The sequence below is a fragment of the Argopecten irradians genome, chromosome 13 (assembly GCF_041381155.1).
Source record: "Argopecten irradians isolate NY chromosome 13, Ai_NY, whole genome shotgun sequence".
Lineage (NCBI taxonomy): Eukaryota > Metazoa > Mollusca > Bivalvia > Pectinida > Pectinidae > Argopecten > Argopecten irradians.
In genome coordinates, this window is record NC_091146.1 from 1,819,631 (window position 1) to 1,841,346 (window position 21,716).

A 21,716-nucleotide genomic window follows, 5' to 3' on the forward strand; every position below is an offset into this window, starting at 1 on the left:
AAAAAACGATGAAAATTATACTCTACATGGTACTACCTCTAAAACGTCTAAAATGGTCTTAGGGCATTCTGGTGGGTCCATGATTATAAGATCTGTAACTATAATTCTCAGATCCCTGTGATATACGTAAAAGTGGTGGGGTGATCACTATTCAGTAGTCGGTATGTGCCCTTACACTATTATGCTGGTCACGTGACAGAAAGGAATATCATTGATTTCAATTCAAATCTCTGCCCATTTCTCAGAGATACTCTTGACCATACGCACGCATTTTGCATCGATCCGAGATATGGAGTCTTTCACCGCCCTTTTCATCGCCATGGAATTGATTTTCCACTGCGTAAGCAAGGCTTTTGTTCGCGGAAAGGTATGTAGCCTAAGTTTTTATTGTCTGAACAAGAAAATCATGGGATTAGCCACAAGTTCTTACAACTGATAAAGTTTCCTCCAATAACATGACATAGTTATATTTATAGTAAAGACGAGAGTCCTGAAACTATATTAAGACGTTCATTAGGGATACGGGGCCATTGTAGGGGTCTAAATCTAGATCCATTCTAACAGAAACATATATGTATATATGTTTCTGATTCTAAGTTCAAAGTTGTCTTGTTGCTCTCTGATATTTAGTTTGCACTGACATGGACTCGATAACCATGCTTACTAGTATTATCATTATCAGCGCATAATGATAGAACAACACGTGCGGCGATTCTATCGTTACGGGAATAGTCGCTGGCGTAGCAACGTCGGGTCATGATCATGACCCCACTTTTGGCGGGAACATATGAATGACTCGATTCCAATCATTTGTTCAATCGAATTCGTTGACGATGACGAGAGAGAAGAAATATGGGCATTTTATTAAGATATATGCAACTGTCGCGAGAATAAATAATATTTATTTGCGTGAAAAACTGTAATTATGAGGGTATAATGATAATGGAACCCGTGTAAATTTGGCGTAACCCGGCTACATAATTTACACGTGCTCCATTATCATTATACCCTCATAACATCAACAAAATAAAAATCTGTTCCTTAAATAAACACGCGGACAAAGATTGAAAAAAATGGAGTTGATAAAAATATCTTTCTGGGGTTGAAAATCCCAGAATTTCATGTTACTCTAATGAGATGAATTGGTAGCATGTGTCATGACCCGTACTTTGTAGAAACTCCATTTAAACATCGTGTAGCTCACTTACGTTAACCGTCACCGCCATGTTCATTTTTCTCTCGGAACGCTTCTCGACTTTACATATCGTTACTACATTATGCAAATTATGTAATGTTGTGCTTGCGTGTAAACTCGAGAAGCGTTCCGAGAGAAAACATGGCGGTGACGGTTAAAGTAAGTGAGCTACTGTACACTGTACACGATGTTTAAATGAAGTTTCTACAAAGTACGGGTCATGACACCTCCAAAGGAGATTGTGGATGAACACAATTATGGGTACTTTTTACCACCACAAGCGTAGATTTTGTGATTTTGGCTTGGTTTTTGAGGTACCCATTAGAGCCGAGACGACATTTCGACCGGACAGGGAAATGTCTACCTAGCATATTTTTAGCAAATTTCCCGATTCATCAAGCCATAACTTCGTAAATACTTGGCCAATTTTGTTCATCAAGCTCTCAATGGAATGATAAATTATTTCTCTTTAAGGTAAGATATCCGTCAATATTGTATAGAACCCATTTATTAAAATAATCATGGTTTTAAGAAAATACATGTAGGTCCGTTTTGTTCGACCGCCGAATTCACACCCTTGATACTATAATATATATATATGTATACTGTTAGTTTAAAAAAAATCGTGCCAGGTCCCTGTGATCATTATAGGCGTTTTAAAAAAGATTTGCCTAATATATAAATTAGGCAATTTAAAACAAAGGCCTAATAATATACTGTAGGTAGGTTTAGCGGACTAACCTAACCTTCATCGAAGGTCAAAACATACGAATCATCTTTAGGTAATTTCCCTGTCATAATATAAGTACTGTTGGCTAGTATCTCTATAGACGCCACATTTTCCGAAAACGACGTGCGGTGAAAGTTTCGGTCACGTTCCGGTACATTGTACGGTCGTTTCGGGACACATAAAAAAGTCGTTTCGGTACCTTTATGTAAAAATTAATACACAAGGTTGATTTCCTTTAGATTTACAAACTGTTTTTCATTAAAGAGCTCCTCCTGAAATTACTTCACGTTACTATGGGTAGTAAACGAATCCCATTCATAAAATAACACTTTCCTTAGATCTGACCACAATTAAGGGGGATAACTCGTACAGGATTTTTGTCTCTTCCATATATGGTAATTCAGTCGACCAGCTGATAATCTTTACACTATAAAAATAAGGACAACTTTTCAATTCCAAAATTATCGACCTTCTACTACAATAAAATCCACCTTTAATCAACTCAGATGATAATGTTAAATCACTACCATTTTCTTCTTTTAAACGATATCTCTTTAGTGTAAATTTGACACTAGACTGTACTTGTGTTTTAATTGTAGCAATATTTGTGAAAATGCTAACCATTTCTTTCTTGAATGTCAGAATTATACTACTGTCCATGCTGATATGGTCCAAGTGTTTAATGACCTAAACATAGAAGTAAATTTTACTTGTTACTTTATGGAAATGAAAACTTGACTTTGGAAATAAATTGTTATTTATTTGAATTTGTGCAGTCATTTACAAAGCCCAGTAGAATCTTTTAACCATAATAATTGCATACAAAATGTATCTTGTAATTATGTAAATAATATGCTAAATTCAACTTATACAATGTATAAATGTATGCCATCACTTGTATTTAATGTTGATTGAAGAAGGCTTCACATAAGTTAAATTAACTTGTGCCTAATCCATTTTTTTTTACTTATCTTAAGACAATAAACTATAGTGTATATGAATGTAAGCTAACCTTTACCCTTAGTGCACTAGTAGTGCACAACATTTAAACTACAGGTAAACTAGTAGTGCACTACATCTAGATAGGTGATTTAACACAAAAAACCCATACAGGTAATGGTCGGCTACCTGTGATTCTCACCTTTGAATTTCTGGTAGTTACATGTAGTCTAGAGTCTAGATTGTATTTGGTTAATTGCTCAGGACAAAACCAGCGAGTGTGTCGATAATTACCTCTATTAAGAAGCTACCTACTGTTATCATAGATACTGCCGACTCTATCTGTGAAATGAATAATTATATCTAGGGAAAGTTAACTAAAACCAATTTAATTAATTAAAATATATAAATGAATAATTAAGTCGTATTTTCAAACTTTTCATTTTGTTGATTATCAACAAAATGAAAACTTTAATTAATAAAATAAATAAATAAATAATTAAGTCTTATTTTCAAACTTTTCATTTAGTTTATATTATGATTAAGTTTTATTTTCAGTATTATTTCATAATTTAGCTTTAATACATTTATTTAGCAAATGTTTGGTACGTGCAAAATGAACATCATTAAATACTTTCTAGGCAACATTGGTTTATCAGAAAGTAATAAATACCTTAAGTAACAACTTGAGAGTGATCTCCCTTTGCCTATGATACTGTCATTATGTACTATCAATGATACTTGAGATATCTTTAATTGAATAAGAGATATAAATTTGTATTTGAATTAGAGATATTTCTATTTAAAAATCATGATGTGTCTAATTAAACACAAAATAGAGATATCTTTTATTAAAAAAACAGATCTCTAATTTCAATTAAAGATATCTCTAATTTTTGTAGCAATACAGATATTCTTATTTTAAATACAGATATCTCTATTTGAATTCAAGATAATTCTATTTGACACGAAATAAAAATATCTGTATTTAAACATCAAATTGGAAAAACTCCCTTGATTCTCCCTTTTGTGAACTTTATGTGACGGCACCGTCACAATTAGATCTTGTTATTATTATTCTTTTAAATTCTTCTTCTTATTTTTCTGGTTGTTCTTTTTTTTCGTCGCGACTTTGTCCGACTATTTTCTTGAAAACTACATGTCGGATCACTTACGAGGTTATTTCTAGTGACCTGCAGATGTGTCGACTGGTTTCATTTTTTCTGACCAGATTCCAAGATGGCCATCACAGCCTTTCATTGTTAGCATTATGTATAAATGATGGGGCATGATAAATAGGGGCCTTAGGGGCAAAAGGGGTCAATTTGAGCTATATTTATAATTCATATAAAAAGTAGTTCTCTAAATAAAATCAAATAATTAGCACATTAATTGCAATGTTGTAATAATCATGTCAGTATAGGGTGGGGAAAAAAACTTTTAAATTTTGGGGTTCTGACCCCCCGGGGGCCTTTGAGGGGCGGGGTAAAAAATCAATTTGGCTAATTTCAAATAAAAACGACATTTAAATCTATTAAAAAAGTTTTAAATTTCAAATAAAATGTAATCATACTTTATTCAAAATTTTATTAAAAAAAAAACTACCCCTGAAATACTAAAGATTTACAGAAGAACTAATATCTTAATTTGGGTCAATTTAATTTGAGCTAAATAATATAAAAAATATTTTCTGAAATGAAACATGATATAGCACCTATTTAATTTTAAAATTATTTTTACATTTATTTTTTTAGCAAAAAATTTTAATATTTAAAATGGTTATTGACAGTACAATTCATTGAAATAATGCAATGGTAGAATCGTTATTAGAAACAAATTTATGTGGGGATGATTGAAATTATTTATTTTCAATTGTACATTAAAAATGATGGGGCTGACAATTTTTAATGCCCACGGGGGCCTGAAGGGGATTCAAAATTTTGGGTCAAATATTGTAAAGGGGTCGCTTTATTTGGGTAATTTTCTTTTTCCATATAAATGACTTCTTGTCTGCAACCTAAGTCAATTGGGATAGCACCCATAATGCAATGGTAAGCATTCATTTATTCAGATTTGAACTGCTTATAGATATTTAACCACTTGTCCGATTTGCCTGGAATTCGGTTTCAATATGTAGTTTAAATCAGATTCTAAATTTCTAAAGTGAAAAATACCATAATCATTAAAAAAAAAAAATTACTTCCTTGTTCTTGGAGTTCAGCTGGGAACCATTTTAGGTCCACTTTTATTTTTGTTGTATTTTTTCTGATATAAATGATATTGTTTTCCAACGATATAACACTATATCTATTTCTGCAAAATAAAATGTATTTATCGGTAAAACAATTTCACATCATCATTCAGGGGAGGTCACTCTTACTTGTCAAATTAGGCTCTGTGGTGATTGGAAGAACTTTTTGTGACAGCACCCGTCAAAATTAGATCTTGTTGCTTTGTGTTTCAATATTAATCTTCGCACAGAGCACGTGAAAATTAGTCATTATCAGAAATGTTCCAAATCGAACATAAAGAAAACTGAAAAACTCACCTCCATAAATGGATAACTTTAATTCAGAAACTTAGGGAATGATCATTGTAGATATCAAAAGTAATATTGGTAATTATTGATAAGCTCCCAATTAGTTACTATGACAGAAACATATATTATATTTAGATCACATGTCAAGGTCAAATGTCCATAGTGTTGCCATACTTAAATACCATAATATCCTGTTTTAAAGTCTATTAATGTAATTGATAACTGTTCAATTCATTTTAAACTAATTAGTCAAAGTAATAGCTCATGATAAATTATATTACTTTAATATGCATACATGTACTCTGTAATCAGTTGACAAATAATAGATCTCACCAGTCAACAAACTTGTACTTTTATAGCATACAGGTACTTATTATATAAAATGATTCTAAAACATAATTCTTTTGAGACAAAGATTTTATTTTGGTCTTATAATAATTTGAATTTTTTTTTCCAAATTCCAAGATGGCCGCCACAGCAGCCATCTTGAAAACACATTTTGAACTTCTTCTCAAGTTCTAGCAGTGCAATTTAGCTGAACTTGCATGAAGTGATCCTGACATAGTCCCAACCAAGTGTTCTTATTTTTCGGGTCAATCCAAATTCCAAGATGGCTGGCACAGCCGCCATCTTGAAAACAGATTTTGAACTTTTTCAAGTTAAACCGGTGCAATTTTGCTGAAACTTGCCTGAAGTGATCCTGATATGATCTTGACAAAGTGTTGTTACATCTCTGGTTGATCCCAAATCGAAGATGGCACCATGACTTTTGCCAATTTGAAGTCAGATGACCGTTAAGGCCCTTGGGCCTCTTGTGTTTGTTATCATCTTGAACTTATTATTTTGCAATATTTTTGTCCTATTAACACTATGGACATTGATTGTAAACCGCTGAGAAAGGTAACACAACAGACATTTATCCATGGTGTTAACCGATTGAAAAGTTTTGAATGGTTCGCATTATCTTGATCATCATAATGACATTCATTACAGATTAAAAATGATCTAGATAGAGAAAATACTATGATTTCAAAGAGTTTGAAATATATCTAATACAAAAGGAGTAAAAAGTCAGTATTTCTTTGTCCTTGTCTGTGGTGTTACCATGTTTGTCCATACTGTTACCAAGACTAAATGTGGTGGTATACTGTTGCCGATTGTATTTGTGATTCATTATTTTGAAATATATTTTATCTATGAAGATATATACATCATATATTATAACAATTAAATGAAAATGTGTGTTAAATATCCTCTTGTGTGACTCTTTTATTTCTGTGGTATTAAGTCAGTGGTGTTACTATTTTATCACTCTTTGGTATACGTAACACCAAGGACAGTAACACCACTGAAGTTTTCTTCAATTTTTAAAGATTTTCATTTCTACTCTTCATCATAGTATAAACTGTAACATCTTAATTTGAACTAACTAGTAGTTCCTTTAAATACAACATATCATTGCATGTGTATCCGAGACAAGCTAATTGTTTGGAATGACGCACATGTATCAAGTTCCGTGCTTTGTATAGGGGGTTGGTCAGTGAAGGTATCTAAGCAGAGCAAAAAGAAAAATGGCTGCCACTTCCTTGGATACGACACTGTCATAACTGGGGAATGTCTCGGAAGCAATTTTTGAAAAAAAAGAATCAATTTTTTTTCTTAAACTTCAAATGCATGCTTTTTAACTTGCAATGTCAGGTTTAAGTATGAATTTGGGTAATTTCTCTGGTGACAAGCCCATTTCCTGTGATTGACCTACTTTGAATTAAAAAAACTTCAACATAATTGTTATTTTCAAAACAAAGTGCATTAAAAGTTAGTTTCTTGGTAAAGTCAGTTTTAAGCCTCATACAAAAACCTTTTCGTATTAAAATATTTCTAAAAAGACAATATATATAGAGTTTAAGACAGCAATTTGAAAGTTTTCTGAGAATGACTCAAATACAGATGTCTTAAATTCAAATTGAGATACCTGTATTTCAAATATTCTCTAACTCAATTGAAGATATTTATATTTTGATTTTTATTTAAAATTCTATTTTCAATTGGACGAGGATTTGAAAGAGATAACCCTTTATTTAAAATAGAGATATCTTTATTTAAATAGAGATTTCTTTAATTAAATAGAGATATTTAAATATTGATGCATATAATCATATAACAAGGGTACCAGTCTATGTCTTCAATTGGCTTTGTATATGACGGAAAGTGTACCATTTTTTTATCACTTCGCCAGAGATTGTGCCATATTGATCATTTTTAGCGGTCATAAATGTTAGACCACAAGCGTTTGGCTCTCTACAGTATATATTTTTGTCATTATATATATATGTATACTGTATTACATATACACACACACATGGTTATCTTGGAGAAAAATGAAAATAACATGTCAGTGTCTGTATTGTTGATCCAGGTATAAGAGAAAACTACCATTTCATATATGGAAAGGAAGAATTAAATGACTTTTTCATCTGTGTATTAGCCCGAGATACTCTAGCCCTGACACCAGACATAGACTTTATGACACCGTTTGGTAACGAGCCAGGTCATCTCCGATTCAGACTGCTTACAATTTATCTACTCATAGCCATCCATTTCATAACACATGCACATTCTTTTGTGTCAACACAGTTAAGTTTCTTTTCCAAAACTTTAAATTTCCCTCGTTGCTGCAGTTGCCATTTTCTCAAAGTATGCAAATCGTCTTTAATCTTACTATATTTAGGTAGATATAAATTATTCATTTGTTGAATAGACTAAGGTTAGTGGGGCTTCTCGGTGGTCAGTCTGAATCGGAGATGACCTGGCCCGATACCAAACAGTGTCGGCTTATTCCACGTTTTGATATAGCAGTGCGCTCTGGCCCTAAACCAGACATCTATCTGTCATAATGTCTAAGTCTGGTGTCAGGGCCAGAGTATCTCGAGCTACTGTGTATATGAATGATAGTGACATTCTACCCTCTGGATCACAAAATATAATTCATGATAATGTAAACATTTAAAATATGACCCTAAGGTAGATTATGACCAACTTCTCTATTCACTTAGTCTTCTTTTACTGATATCAATTAATCTTATCCACATGAACATACCTGATCAATTCGTTCGACCAGATTCTTACTTAAATAATTGCAGAATATTGTGTGTTGTTTATTTGATTACTGAACTTCTGTTGCTCTTGTTCTTGTAGGCTGTGTCCTTCCGTGGCCTGAGCCTGGTGAGCCGAGCAGCAACGTCGCTTGCTGTTGCGGTTAGCCAACGTCTGTCTCTGTCGGAGGCCGTGGTAAGATGTTACATTTTAACGCTAAGTGTAGAATATGTTATTCTCTACTGTGAAAAAAGTTCTCTCTTAGCTGTAATATTGTAGCTCGAAAGACTTCTAAACAGATAATGGTGTCATCTTAAAGCATACATGTGGTCAGGCTGGGTATACATACATGTACATTAACATATATAGAGTTTTCTCTGTGCAATTAGAACTCCAATTTCAGACCAATACGATTAAAATACATATCCTTATTACATGTATCACTCCATTCGATAAGGATCTGACAACATCCCATTAGGGGTCACGTTCTGGTAACCATTCAAATTGTCCAGTCAAATTGCTGCTTCCAGAATCTGGGAAGTGAATTTTCTCTATTGCTATGTAACGGAGTGATTATAAGGATCTGTATTTTAATTAGATTTATTTGACACCAATCTGATATTATTGTAAAGTAGACAATCAGTTGGATTCATGTTTAAAACATAACAAAATTTTCATGTTTGGAGAATTTATTTTGAGTCGTGGTTTTCTTAGAAAATGTCATAATATTTATGTACTGTAAAAATATCACCAATCGAGGTACAATAGAAATGATACCTTTTCATATACAGTGTACTGTAGGGATACATGAAGAATAGGGATATTCTAAACTCGGGATCACAAAATATCTGTATTGTTATACAATGGGATATGCAAATAAATAAAAATAATTTGTTTTGCCTTCCCTATCCTTCATGTCTACATATTCAAATAGTGATATCAGTAACCATGTGCACATAAACATATCTGATCATTGCTTAGGCCAGATTCTCACTTGAATATCTACCAAATATTGTGTATTATGCACCTTTATTTGTTTACTGAAATGCAGGTTGTGTTCTTGCAGGTTGTGTACTTCACCGCTTCGTTTGACTGCAGAGGAGAGGATAGCCCTAGCCTTGCAGACGATGAGCCAGCTACACCACCCACTCCAGCCCCTGTGTCCGTCCGTAGGTCTGGCCGTGTGAGGAGGGCACCAGCCTGGCACAAGGATTACGTAATGTGATGTACTGTAATATCCTTGTTAAGTCCATGGACTGATGTTGCTTGAGGATGTGGTAACCCCTCAATAATCGTCCCAACCCTAATCCCTCGCCCAAAAATGTACACTCTTTGACACATGCAGTGATACAACTATGAGGTTGTTTGAGGTAAACATTATCTGTTAGGGTTTGGAGTGATTATCCAGAAACTTGAAACTTGACATGCATACTCGTGGGAGTGTGCATAAAGGGTTTATGAGATAGGAATTCCAAGATGGCTGCCAGGGTCCACTTTCTGGTATAAATTGGTAAATGGGGATTAAAGGGATGCCGAACAGCATGACCATATTTTCGGATAGATCGGCCGCCAATGTGATATACGGAGGCCTCTGATTGGTTGTAATTTATACATGTACGTTGCTGAAAAAAAGACAAAACATTGGTACTTAAGGTTTTGAGGGACAATGAACACATGCAGTAATACAACTGTGGTGTTATTTAAGGTACATACATTGTGTATGCAATGGTTCCCAGTACAACTTGTGTTCAATGCTAAAATTTTGACTCAACTGAAGTGTACAGAAAGTAGTCAATAGGTTTTTTTTTTTTTGTCCCTCTCCCTAACAATACTCACATTACCCTATACCCTAGCACAAACACAGCACATATTTATCTTCAACATTCTAACAACTACTTTGTGTACACTCACAGTTGACGTGTTCAAAAACAGTGTAAAGAATTGATTCGATTAGTTTTATGTCTTATTAACAGCCAGGGTCATTTATGTACATGCCAGGGTCAAAGGTGGAAAGAAATCGCTGACCAGAGGTCAGAACCTGGCAACTACCCCAAAATTGAATGGAACCTAATTAATGGTCATCGGCCAATCTCGGCACCAGTAACATGGGAAAGATATAAATAAAAAGTTTTTCAAAATGGTGACTTTTGCGCCCATCCTTGAAATTCAAAATGTGTTTTTAAGAACACTTGGTTGGGACCATGTCAGGATTATTTCAGACATATTTTAGCTTAATTGTATTGATAGAACTTGAGAAGAAGTTCAAAGTTTGCTACTAAAATGGTGGTCATTTAAAATACAATGAATGTTTCATTTGCCCTTCCAACCCCCTGCCTCGCCCCACCCCCTCCCCACCCCACTTAAGGTATTGTGATATCCTTAAATAATTATATGCCCCACCCCGCCCCACCCCACTTAAGGTATTGTGATATCCTTAAATAATTATCTGCCCCACCCCGCCTCGCCCCGCCCCGCCCCGCCCCGCCCCATTTAAGGAAATGTGATATCCTTAAATAATTATCCGCCCCGCCCCGCCCTGCCCCACCCCAGTTAAGGAAATGTGATATCCTTAGATAATTACCGGCATTCCCCGCCCCACCCTGCCCCGCCCCATTTAAGGAAATGTGATATCCTTAAATAATTATCCGCCCGCCCCGCCCCGCCCTGCCCCACCCCAGTTAAGGAAATGTGATATCCTTAGATAATTACCGGCATTCCCCGCCCCATCCTGCCCCGCCCCATTTAAGGAAATTTGATATCCTTAGATAATTACCGGCATTCCCCACCTGACCCTGCCCCGCGCCATTTAAGGAAATGTGATATCCTTAGATAATTCCCCGTATTCCCTCCGCCCCACCCTGCTCCCCCCCATTTAAGGAAATGTGATATCCTTAAATAATTACCCGTCCCGCCCCGCCTCGCCCAGCCTCCCCATTCCACCACATGCCATCTAAATCCAGGACGACAGGAAGAGACGGAAGTTGTAGAATTAAATTGTATGTAAAAAAGGAGTGAAAGGAAGTATAAAAGTGCAGCATGTATTTAAATACATGAGAAAGAAAGAAAGAAAGTAAGAAAGAGAGAAAGTGAAAGAAAGAAGAAAGAAACAAGAAAGAAAGAAAATGAAAAGAAAGTAAGAAAGATAGAAAGAAAGAAAGAGAAAGAAAGAAGAAAGAAACAAGAAAGAAAACAGAAAGAAAGAAAGAAAGAAAGAAAGAAAGAAAAGAGAGAAAGAGGAAAGAAAGAAGAGAAAGAAAGAAAGAGAGAAAGTCTCTAATGTCAATGTGTGTTGAATGAAAGCCCCCCTGTGAGGGGACATCTGTTTATAGAAAGAAAGAGAGAGAAAGAAAGAAAGAGAGAAAAAAAGAAAGAGAGAAAGAGGAAGTAAGAAAGAGAGAAAGAAGAAAGAAAGAAGAAAGAGAAAGAAAGACAGAAAGAGAGAATGTCTCTTATGTCAATGTGTGATGAATGAAAGCCCCCCTGCGAGGGGATATCTTTTTATAGAAAGAAAGAGAAAGAAAGAGAGAAAGAAAGAAAGAAGAAAGAAAGAAAGAAAGAAAGAAAGAAAGAAGAAAGAAAGAAAGAGAGAAAGAAGAAAGAAAGAGAAAGAAAGAAGAAAGAAAGAGAGAAAGAATGAAGAAAGAAAGAAAGACAGAAAGAGAGAAGTCTATAATGTCAATGTGTGATGAATGAAAACCCCCCTGCGAGGGGACATCTGTTTATATTTAAAAAGGCTGACCCCAAGGCCCCAACCTTGGCAGTCTTCAAATGTTCTGGGGTATTAAAAAATTTTATGAAAAAAAGAAAAAAAAAACAAAAAAAACAAAAAAAACCAAACAAAAAAAAAAAAAAAAAAACAAAAACAAAAAAAAAATGAAAAAAAAATGTAAATAAAATGTAAATAAAAATGTAAATAAAATGTAAATAAAAATGTAAATAAAAAAATAAGCATGTAATAATTGTTTCAAATATTTTCATATTTTCAGGATAGCAATACCATGAAGAAAGTGACAGTGACACCCGATAGCAGACGTTCCATGATAGCGACCATTAGTAATTAGCAGAGCTTAATTAAGGTATATTCCTTACAAAACTACCATTACCAAAATTGTATAATTAATTTCAGTTCTATTGCAAATGTGCATGTTTTGAAAACCATCATCAGTTAGTCTCTGTTCAATTTGCTTTTCATCTGTGGTCAAGCGTTTGTCAGTCCTTTTGTCCATTAATAATTATTGTTAATATTAATCTCAAAAGGAAGACGAGGATTTTGATAGTTACTGCAAATTTGATAGGAACTATTACAATAAACAATGTAATCTCCGGTTTAGATCAGCAGATATGTTTTCCACCATACTGATTGTTTTCACTATTTCTCCCCAATGGCAGCTCCAGGATTATGACAACCACCAGGATAGAGACAAATGATGGCAAACGTTGCTTGATAGTGACCATTAATGACGAACAGAGCTCCATTCAGGTAAATTTACTATTAAAACTCAAATGAAAAGTTATATTTGAATTGTGAAATTAAACTGCAGTGATATTGCAGTGTCTAATTGTCCCCCTCCCTAACCCTCTTCAATCCCAACCAAATCCATTCCACTCCACACTATGATGGTTGGAAGATAAGTGGTAAAATCGAATTCCTTTTACAAGAAAAAAATATTCATTTTCAAAATACATCAAATATTTAAGTTGGCATTTAGGTCTAGAACATTTGGAAAAGGAAAGATAGGTTAAAATGAAGTATTTAAGAAGAAAAATAAAACAAAAACTTCACATTTTTAATAGAACATTAACTATAAAAATAGACAACAATGCATTGACTGGTCTTATTTATTAAATCATATGTTTACAACCATACTAATGATATCACTATTTTGACCCAAATAACAGATCCAGCATCTGGGCCTTTTGATCCATCAGGATAGTGACAACCATCAGGATTTGATTGAAGAATGGTTCTATGACAATCGCAATCAATTTCATTGTTTTTGTCTCTAACAGCGGCGCTCGCTCCAAAAGGATAAACGTACAATACTAGAGTGTTCTGGTATAGGGCGGGATTACTTTTCTAGACGGAAAGACAGAAAATAGGTAATTTGTCCCCGTAATTATCGGCAACCTTTCCGACTTATAGTTAACGTAGACACTTTAAAGGGTAGTGCTGTGCTGTTGGGGACAACTGCATTGAATTGACTGTGCGATTGCTGTAGAACCTTTGTCCTTCAATCAGAAAATGGAACTGTCATCACCAAAAGCCCGCCTGGATTACCATTGGGGCACCTGTGACCAAAATCCACAAGTCCAGGCTTGAAAGTTGCCTTCCAGTGCCAAATGAAGTGGAAAATTCGAAGGAAGGAAAAATAACGAACAAGAATCCTTTGATACCAAAATGAGGTAGGTCAGATCTTGCTAATGAGGAGGAATGGGTTAGGAAATGTGAAAATGACATTAACGAAGGAATGTCAATGAACAAAGCACAGGTGAAAATGGAGGGAAAATAAAACTTGTTGAAATGAACATGTTTGACACAAAGGTGTGGTCCAATTATCAAATACATTATTCAGTTAAAAATAATGTGACAGAAGTCATTGCTGTTAGAATCATTATAATGAATATCTGAATTAAGAATTGAAGATCTTTAAGTTTCAGTGGGCATTCAAAGCCAATATGAATGCCGACTGGACACAGACGAATTCCAAGAAGAGCATGTTGAATTGTCTTAGATTGTCTCCCCCTTAATTGATATCAATATTCTCTGTTTTTGGTTAAAATTCATTTCTGACATGGGGAGGTAATCAAGGTATGAAGTTAATGAAAATTTTGATCAATTTTTGGTGGGGAATTCTACACAAGTTGGCACCCCCTACCTAAAAGTTTAACAAGATGATAAATCTCAAAAAAAAAAAAAAAAAAAAATCACAGATAAGTGAGATGACCTTAAAAATCAAAACCAGTGTTCAGGTTGTCATTGTCCTATATATGTACTGAGATCAGCAGGTAGGTGTGACAAATAACGCGTTGTGATGTGATGGTTACATAATACACTTTTCCTTAGACTTTATCTATGTTTTTCTTGAGATGCAAACACCTTTGTTTATTTGTAAACAAAAGGGCTGTGGAGGTTCCCTCCATGCAACACTAAATATTTCTATATTTTTATTAAGGTTGAATCTGTTTCTGTCTGGAATTGTCTCCCCTTGATTAATATCAATATCCTCTGTTTCTTTCTGATCAGAGAGATTACCAAATATATACTCAATATAAAACAAAAACTGATCAATACCATTTCAGTAATTAATATATGATAATTGCTAAAAATCAATTTCATTGTCAATTCACTGTTCATCTCTTTTTTTTCAGTTTGTCTCCGGCTTGATGTTTGAGGCTGATATTTGAGTTCAGAAGAATTTGGTAAATATATAAAGTTCATAATTACAGGTAGGATATATCTATCTAGTGTACTTTACTTCTGAGGTAAAATCTTAATCATCATTTTCTGCTAATTACAGTAAGATTTGGTGAACATATCCTTTCTGGTAAAATCTATTATTTTCTTCAGTTTCTACTTTCTTTCTAATTATCACTTGTAATGTGATCATTTAAAACATGATTCTATTTCTTATTATGTAGAATCTTGCTATAATTACAAGCTTTATACTATTTATCTGTGGTCCAGGTTCGTCCGTCCTTTTGTCCATTAACAATAATTGTAATTGTTTTTCATGTTATTTCTCAAAAAGAAGACAAGGAATTTAATAGTGACTGAATTTTGATAGAAACTACAAAATAAACAATGTATTCACTGGTTTAAATCAACATATATGTTTTCCACCATACTGATTGTTTTCACTATTTCTCCCCAATGGCAGCTCCAGCATATGGACCTCTTTTGTTGCCCTGTGAGGATCTTGACTAAGCTTTAGTTTGGAGACTTTTGCTGGCAATCCAAAATGGTAAATATCTCAAAAGGATGTCTCCATCAGATTAGTGACAACCATCAGGATGGCAACAACCGATGGAAGCATTCCTCGATAGGGACCATTTGTTGTGTATGAATTGTAAAGTTCTATCGGGAAAACACAATCGATATAGGTTATCCTGACCAAATAAAGTATCATGTTAAATTATTGTAAATATTTTTCATTTGCCCTTCCAACATCCCTACCCCCATTCCCAATCCCAACCAGTGCCATCTAAATCCAGGAGGACAGAAGAGATGTTGTAGAATGGAAAATGTCTTTTTATAAGAAAAATATCCATTATAAAAAAATATAGAATATTTATGAATAGGAAGAATAGGTTTCAGTGAAGTATTTGAAAAAAAAACCAAATTTGATGAGGTTAACTACATAATAAAGAATGGTTGACTGACTGGTTTTATTGATTTTGAATTATAATTATTGTGATGGCTATGGACAATCATTTAAAGGAGCAAAATGCTGGATTTTGAGAATTTCAAGAGGCCCAATGGGCTGAAATAGCAAGGCTAAGGCTTTGGTGCAAGTATTGTACACTTCTATAATGATTTCTACAATGATTTTGAATTATAATTGTATAAATGGAACCTGAATTAAAATTAACAAGCATCCAGAGGCGAGCTTTTTTATGATATTGTTATGATAATGATTAAAATAATTAAATTTTTTAATTAATTTGTTTTATTTATTATACTATTTTTTTCATCATAATAAGCAGGATAGTGACAACCACCAGGAATTAGAGACAACCACCAGGAAAGTGACACCCGATGGCAGACGTTCCTTGATAGTGACCATTCCTGATAAACAGAGCTCCATTCAGGTAATAATGATAGTCTTTCTTTCTTCCAAACTGAAGATTACAACATCACATTATAATAATGTTATGTAAATAAAGGCATAATATGCTATATTAAAATTATGAGAAAAATGTTTTGCAAGAAAAATTGTTTTTAAACATGTAGTAGTAAGTATATCTGTTTTATGTTACATTCAGTCAGATTATAGAGGTAGTGACAAATGAATATTCAAGTAATTGGTGAATAAATAATTTTGTTAATAATATACAATCAAAATTTGATAGATTAGTTACTGTAGACAGAGAACATGTTGTAAATATTCATTACACAGACAAAATTTTGGGAGGCTGCAGTATGTTAAGCGTTGTGCCATTTAGTAACTTTTTATAGTGCTATCTCACTGGAGCATCTCACTAAAGATACCAAACAAGCACACCCAACCTTTTACATTATACTGACAACGTCAAACCAGTCCTCCCACTCTCTTTACCACTTTATAGACTATGGTGTCTTGGCCAGGGGTCAAAAGAGGGCTTGTGTCAAGGGAGACTCGGAAGAAGCATTGTAGCACATTTATTCATTCAAAAGAAGAAAACCTACTTTTTCATCAAAACAGAAACCTCCATAATTTAAAAATAATGTTTAGTTTTATAATATAATCATATTAATATTGCAGAAGATAAAATTCTAAATTCTTTTCTCTGCTTTTATTTTCCAATTATACAATTACATGTAGTAATATTTTCCAAATAATGAAGAATTTTAGATTATAACAATAAAGACACGTTTGTTAATGTGATGTTTTAGTCTATAAGAGCCAGTAGGATCATTTTTAGCTCTTGCATTAACCAGTATATTTTTGAAAATCATTCTTATAATGAATAATCTTCCTTTCTTGCATAATCTATCTTGTGCAAAGTTTGAAGATAGCCATTGTAGTAAACAAACTATCTGATATCATGTCTTGTTTTTTGAGTACCTGTAACTTGTTTTCCAAATTTTGTTTTATAGAATATAGAAAAGTACAGTTCTTTAATCCTTATACTAACTCTACAAGACATTGACGAAAAACCTCCCAACTGACAGGACACAAACGACTAGACTGGACCGACATGGGAGGCGCGTACGAACTGACCCTATCATTAAAACTACTAATTCACATTCTCACTTCTAAGGACTTCTTTCCTATATTCTATAGTTAATAATATAAACATAAATTTCAAAATTGTATAAATTATTGTTTAGTGATTAATTTGTTAGTTTAATGAAATAAAGTAAGTTAATTGAAAACAAAAAAATAAATTGAAAATATTTGATTGGAAATAAGTGTTAATTTCAAATTTTATTCTTCTACAAATACTGGTTTGAGCTAATTTGACCATCTGTCTTGTAGACCAGAAAATATATATATATTTTTTATGCAAAAAATAAATTTTTCCATGAAAATCATGGTAATACATTAATCATTGAATTATCAACATGATGGAAATTTTGATAGAAGTCCAAGATTTAGCAAGAAATATAACATTATGTCATTTATAACGATCTTTAATTAAGTAGTAATCTTCCTTTTTAATATCACCTAGATGTCAATATTTTCAATCCCAAATTTATAAGAGCATTTAATCAATATAGTGAACAAAAAATCACAAACTTAGATTATGGAGGTTATAACTGTTATTTTGAAATAAGTACATAAGCACCCTGTTCAGCATAATTACATGTACATGTATGTCGTTTAAGGGTTTGCAGATCTTGCATTGAGGCATCTGTCAATAATCAAGCGTCTACACAAAACAAACCATAAGTTGTCTCCCTTATCATGAAGTTAAGACATAAACCTGCCATCTTAAGGAATCAACTTTATTTGTTTTCAATATTCTTTAGAGCGAGACCGTGTCATGGTAGTTTAATGTGCAATGAGTGATCATTTTGAGGCAGGTTCCATACAGTACTAGAACAGTGTCTGAAATAGGAATTTCAGTGGTACATATTCACTGTGTTTCTTGACACTTTAACTATTTTGTACAATTGATACTGTCTCCACAATATTATTATACAAATTCTAAACATTCTAAATTAGAAAATATTTTGTCGAAGTACTGTCCCGCAATCTATAAAGCTTATTATTTTGTTTCAAAACTATTGGGTTTTCATTTTTACATTTTAATGAAGCTAAAACTATTTAGAATTTTTAGCAAAAATAGCTGAAAAAAATAACAACATTTTTATCGTCATAAAAAAACTAGCACACTGACCCTCTTTTTTCATGATTGTTGAAGCACTTTTTTCTGTGAAGTGCTGAATCTGTGAAAATTGTAAAAAAAAAAAAAAAAAAAAACATTTTCATCTTCAAAATTTAGCAGGTATAAGGGCAATATATATACAAGTTCGAATTGTATATTCTTTTCATGTTTTCGGATTGTGTAAGTTCTGCAAAAATTTAATATGCTTAGTCTTTCATATTAGTATTTCAGTATAAAATGAACTTTGGTGCCACCGCCACAATTCGCATCAAATAAGTATCCGATTCATACAATGTAAAAGCTCAAAATCAAGCACACTATCATATTCTTTTTATTCCATTGTCAACTTTGATATGAACTCCTTTTTCCAAAAATCTTTATTAGAAAAACAGAAGAAAAAAAAAAAATTTCACCAGAGCATCCTTAAAAGCTTTAAAATATTTCAATACAATGTACCTAATTATCAGATCATGGTAAGATTAGAATGACAATAGTCTGAAGTCTCTGTTAGAAATATGGCTTTTTGATTGACATTCAGACAAATGGCAAATTTCTGGATTTCTATAAATTCCAGATGTATGTTGTGATATCTAGTTCTATATATACAGTCATTATAATTTAATCATCAGAATGTTTGTTTTAAGTTGCAAGTGTTCGAGTTCAATTTCAAACAATTTTATTGACAAATATCAGAGATTTAAATATCAAAGTAATTAGACAGCATGCAGGCATTGTCTATATTTGTGCAGAAACTAATGATGTTTTCTCTGTTGTAGAGTTTGGAATGATTTCTGTGTATATAAGTTGCAATGTTCTAGACTTGGTGTAGGATCCTAGAGGACCAGCATACATTGGACCTAACTTTACGGAGATGTCCTATTTTGGAGGTTACAGTGTTTATACTGTGTCTACAGATGTTTCTTAGATGTCCACTGGATGTTTATTCGTTTTAAGACTGTTTAATGAAGACTATCTTATTCGTTAATATTTAATAAAAACTATCTTATTCGGTCATGTAAAATAAGGACTATCTTATTTGGTCATATTTTTGTTTCGCGGCCTTCTTAAATCCAGCATTTGAAACCTTAAGCATTGAGTGCTGGTGCACCTCCTGCTAACCTGCACTGCAGGATTTTTCAGGTTGGGTGGCTCGCTTGGTTTCACTCGGATATATACATTTTACACGTCCAATAATACCAATCCAGCAGCCTAATACAACGTTTAAAAGAATGTCAGTCTTGTGTTCTTATTTCAATTAAAATATTTAGAAATGACATAATTTGTATTCGGATAACGTACAAAGCAGAACATACATATCTTGTCTACACTGTCGGAGTAACTTCTTTGGCCAAAATTAATTTGGATCTTAAAAAAAGACATTTGTTTATAAGTATCCAGTAAAATTTTGATCCTTTTAAACGAATGCCGTATGTAATCCGTGTTAACAGTTCATCTCCCTGTTTTACTATCTGATGCAGTGAGAGTAAACTCGCGCGCTAATTAGGACGACGGCGGGAAGCATAAGACGACCCGCGTTATGAAAATCAACATTTATTTTAACTTCCAAACAAAATTTGTCACATCAACTTTAAAGTAAATAGTCTGGCAAAGGAAAACTAAAGTCTGTGATATTAGTGCTAATATATCCAGTATAATTTCTTAAGAAACAGAACAATAAAATTTCATTCAAAATTGATCTGCACAAGAAGAAATTAATTTACATTATAGGAATCCTAAAACGTCCTATGTCTGTGTCGACATCTCCACGCAGCCTCGCTTTAAAGAAATAATTTTTGTTAATGTGCTCAATTTACACAGTGCTTTTCCATAAATTCAATGGTCAACACTGCAAAACATAAACAGATCTTTACTGTCGTTTCGATATACTATACAAGGACTTTTGGAAGGCCAACGAGTGCATTTAGACTGGTTTTCTTTGCCCGACTTTCACTTTACATGTGATGTTCATTCAAATTTTGCAGTGTTAATAAAGGTCTAGGTATATTTCTCCTTGATGTGCAATTTTCATCTATTTCGCCTTTTTTAAAAAGGAAGAAAGGACCTAAAATGATAATTTCTAACAATATTCTGGGTTTGTGTCAAAGGGACTCCTTGTATCCACCATTTGAACGTATTTTTGATTTTTGAAATATTTTTTGCTAATGAAAAAGAATTCATTCTTTATTATGCCCCGCGAAACGCATTCAAACACTTTTTGGGACCAATTACAACTTTCCAATTACTCCCCCCACAAGGGACTGAATGTTAAACTAGCAAATTATGGTATAGGCGGAAAATTGCTAAATCTACAAATTCTGGTGTCCCTCAAGGTTCAGTATTAGGTCCGTTCCTTTTTATATTGTATATTAATTATATTTCTGACAACCTCGAAAGTCTGTCTAAATTATTTGCTTATGATACTTCCTTGCTATGCGCTGGGCCATCAATTTTGGAAATAGAAACTAAAATTAACAACGATCTTATGAACTGGTATCTTCCCAAAACAGTGGAAATTAGCTTTAGTCATGCCATCCTTTAAAAGGCAGATAAGCTTTACTTCACCTAACTATTAGACCTATGATCTCTCTTAAGTACAATAGCAAAAAGAATTTTTGAAAGATTTGTAGTCAAATATCTGAACAATTACTTCATACTTCACTCATGTAAAATATCAGTCAGGTTTTCAACCTGGACATGTCATCATCTCACCAACTTATTGAAATCTACCATTCCCTTATGTGAAAATATTGAAAAAATGCACTCAACATGTTTAGTTTTCTGTGATATTTCCGAAGCATTCGATCGTGTGTGGCACAAAGGACTGAATGTTAAACTAGCCAAATTATGATATAGGCAGAAAATTGCTAAATTGGTTAAAAAATTAGCCTCGTGATGTCATGGCGTTAACAAAATTTCTATTTCCTCGGTAAAATTTTAAGATTTTTTTTCACAAACTTGACTGGTTTTACTATAAAAGATGCAAAAAACGGGATTTGTGTTGAAAATTTAAAGTAATTTTTCATGTATGGAAAATCAGCTACCAGTTATGGATTTCTTCGAATTTATTTCAAAATGGCTGGATATTATAGTTGTAAAATTACAATAAAACGTCGAGGTATGAAAGAAAAATACTCTTTCATAAGTGGATATGAAGGATAGGGATATTCTACCCGCGGGATCACAAAATG

At 33.3% G+C, this 21,716-nt stretch overlaps 1 protein-coding gene across 3 annotated transcripts; it reads left to right on the top strand.

Moving 5' to 3' along the window:
• The first annotated feature begins 211 nt into the window (after positions 1-211).
• On the top strand, positions 212-19,869 carry LOC138306686 (uncharacterized). 3 transcript variants are annotated; one of them, XR_011205894.1, is made up of 9 exons: positions 1,445-1,669; positions 8,599-8,691; positions 9,563-12,572; positions 12,886-12,976; positions 13,396-13,899; positions 14,866-14,943; positions 15,375-15,458; positions 16,198-16,305; positions 19,305-19,869. XR_011205894.1 is itself a non-coding variant. In XM_069247130.1 (3 exons), exons 1-3 carry the CDS (start codon positions 290-292, stop codon positions 9,719-9,721), a joined length of 330 nt encoding a protein of 109 aa, XP_069103231.1. In that variant the 5' UTR covers positions 212-289; the 3' UTR covers positions 9,722-12,162. The 3 variants fall into 3 exon arrangements, 2 of the variants coding, with proteins under 2 accessions (XP_069103231.1, XP_069103232.1); XM_069247130.1 differs by lacking the exons at positions 1,445-1,669; positions 12,886-12,976; positions 13,396-13,899; ... (2 more) ...; positions 16,198-16,305; positions 19,305-19,869 and adding an exon at positions 212-367 and having other exon boundaries at positions 9,563-12,162; XM_069247131.1 differs by lacking the exons at positions 1,445-1,669; positions 12,886-12,976; positions 13,396-13,899; ... (2 more) ...; positions 16,198-16,305; positions 19,305-19,869 and adding an exon at positions 1,324-1,354 and having other exon boundaries at positions 9,563-12,162.
• The last annotated feature ends 1,847 nt before the right edge of the window (positions 19,870-21,716 follow it).

Bases quoted from the DNA above. Each gene is read 5' to 3' on its own strand.
- LOC138306686 (XM_069247130.1), top strand. From the start codon at position 290: ATGGAGTCTTTCACCGCCCTTTTCATCGCCATGGAATTGATTTTCCAC. The intron at 368-8,598 runs GTATGTAGCCTA...TTGTTCTTGTAG, and splicing joins AGGCTTTTGTTCGCGGAAAG to GCTGTGTCCTTCCGTGGCCT. The intron at 8,692-9,562 runs GTAAGATGTTAC...GTGTTCTTGCAG, and splicing joins TGTCTCTGTCGGAGGCCGTG to GTTGTGTACTTCACCGCTTC.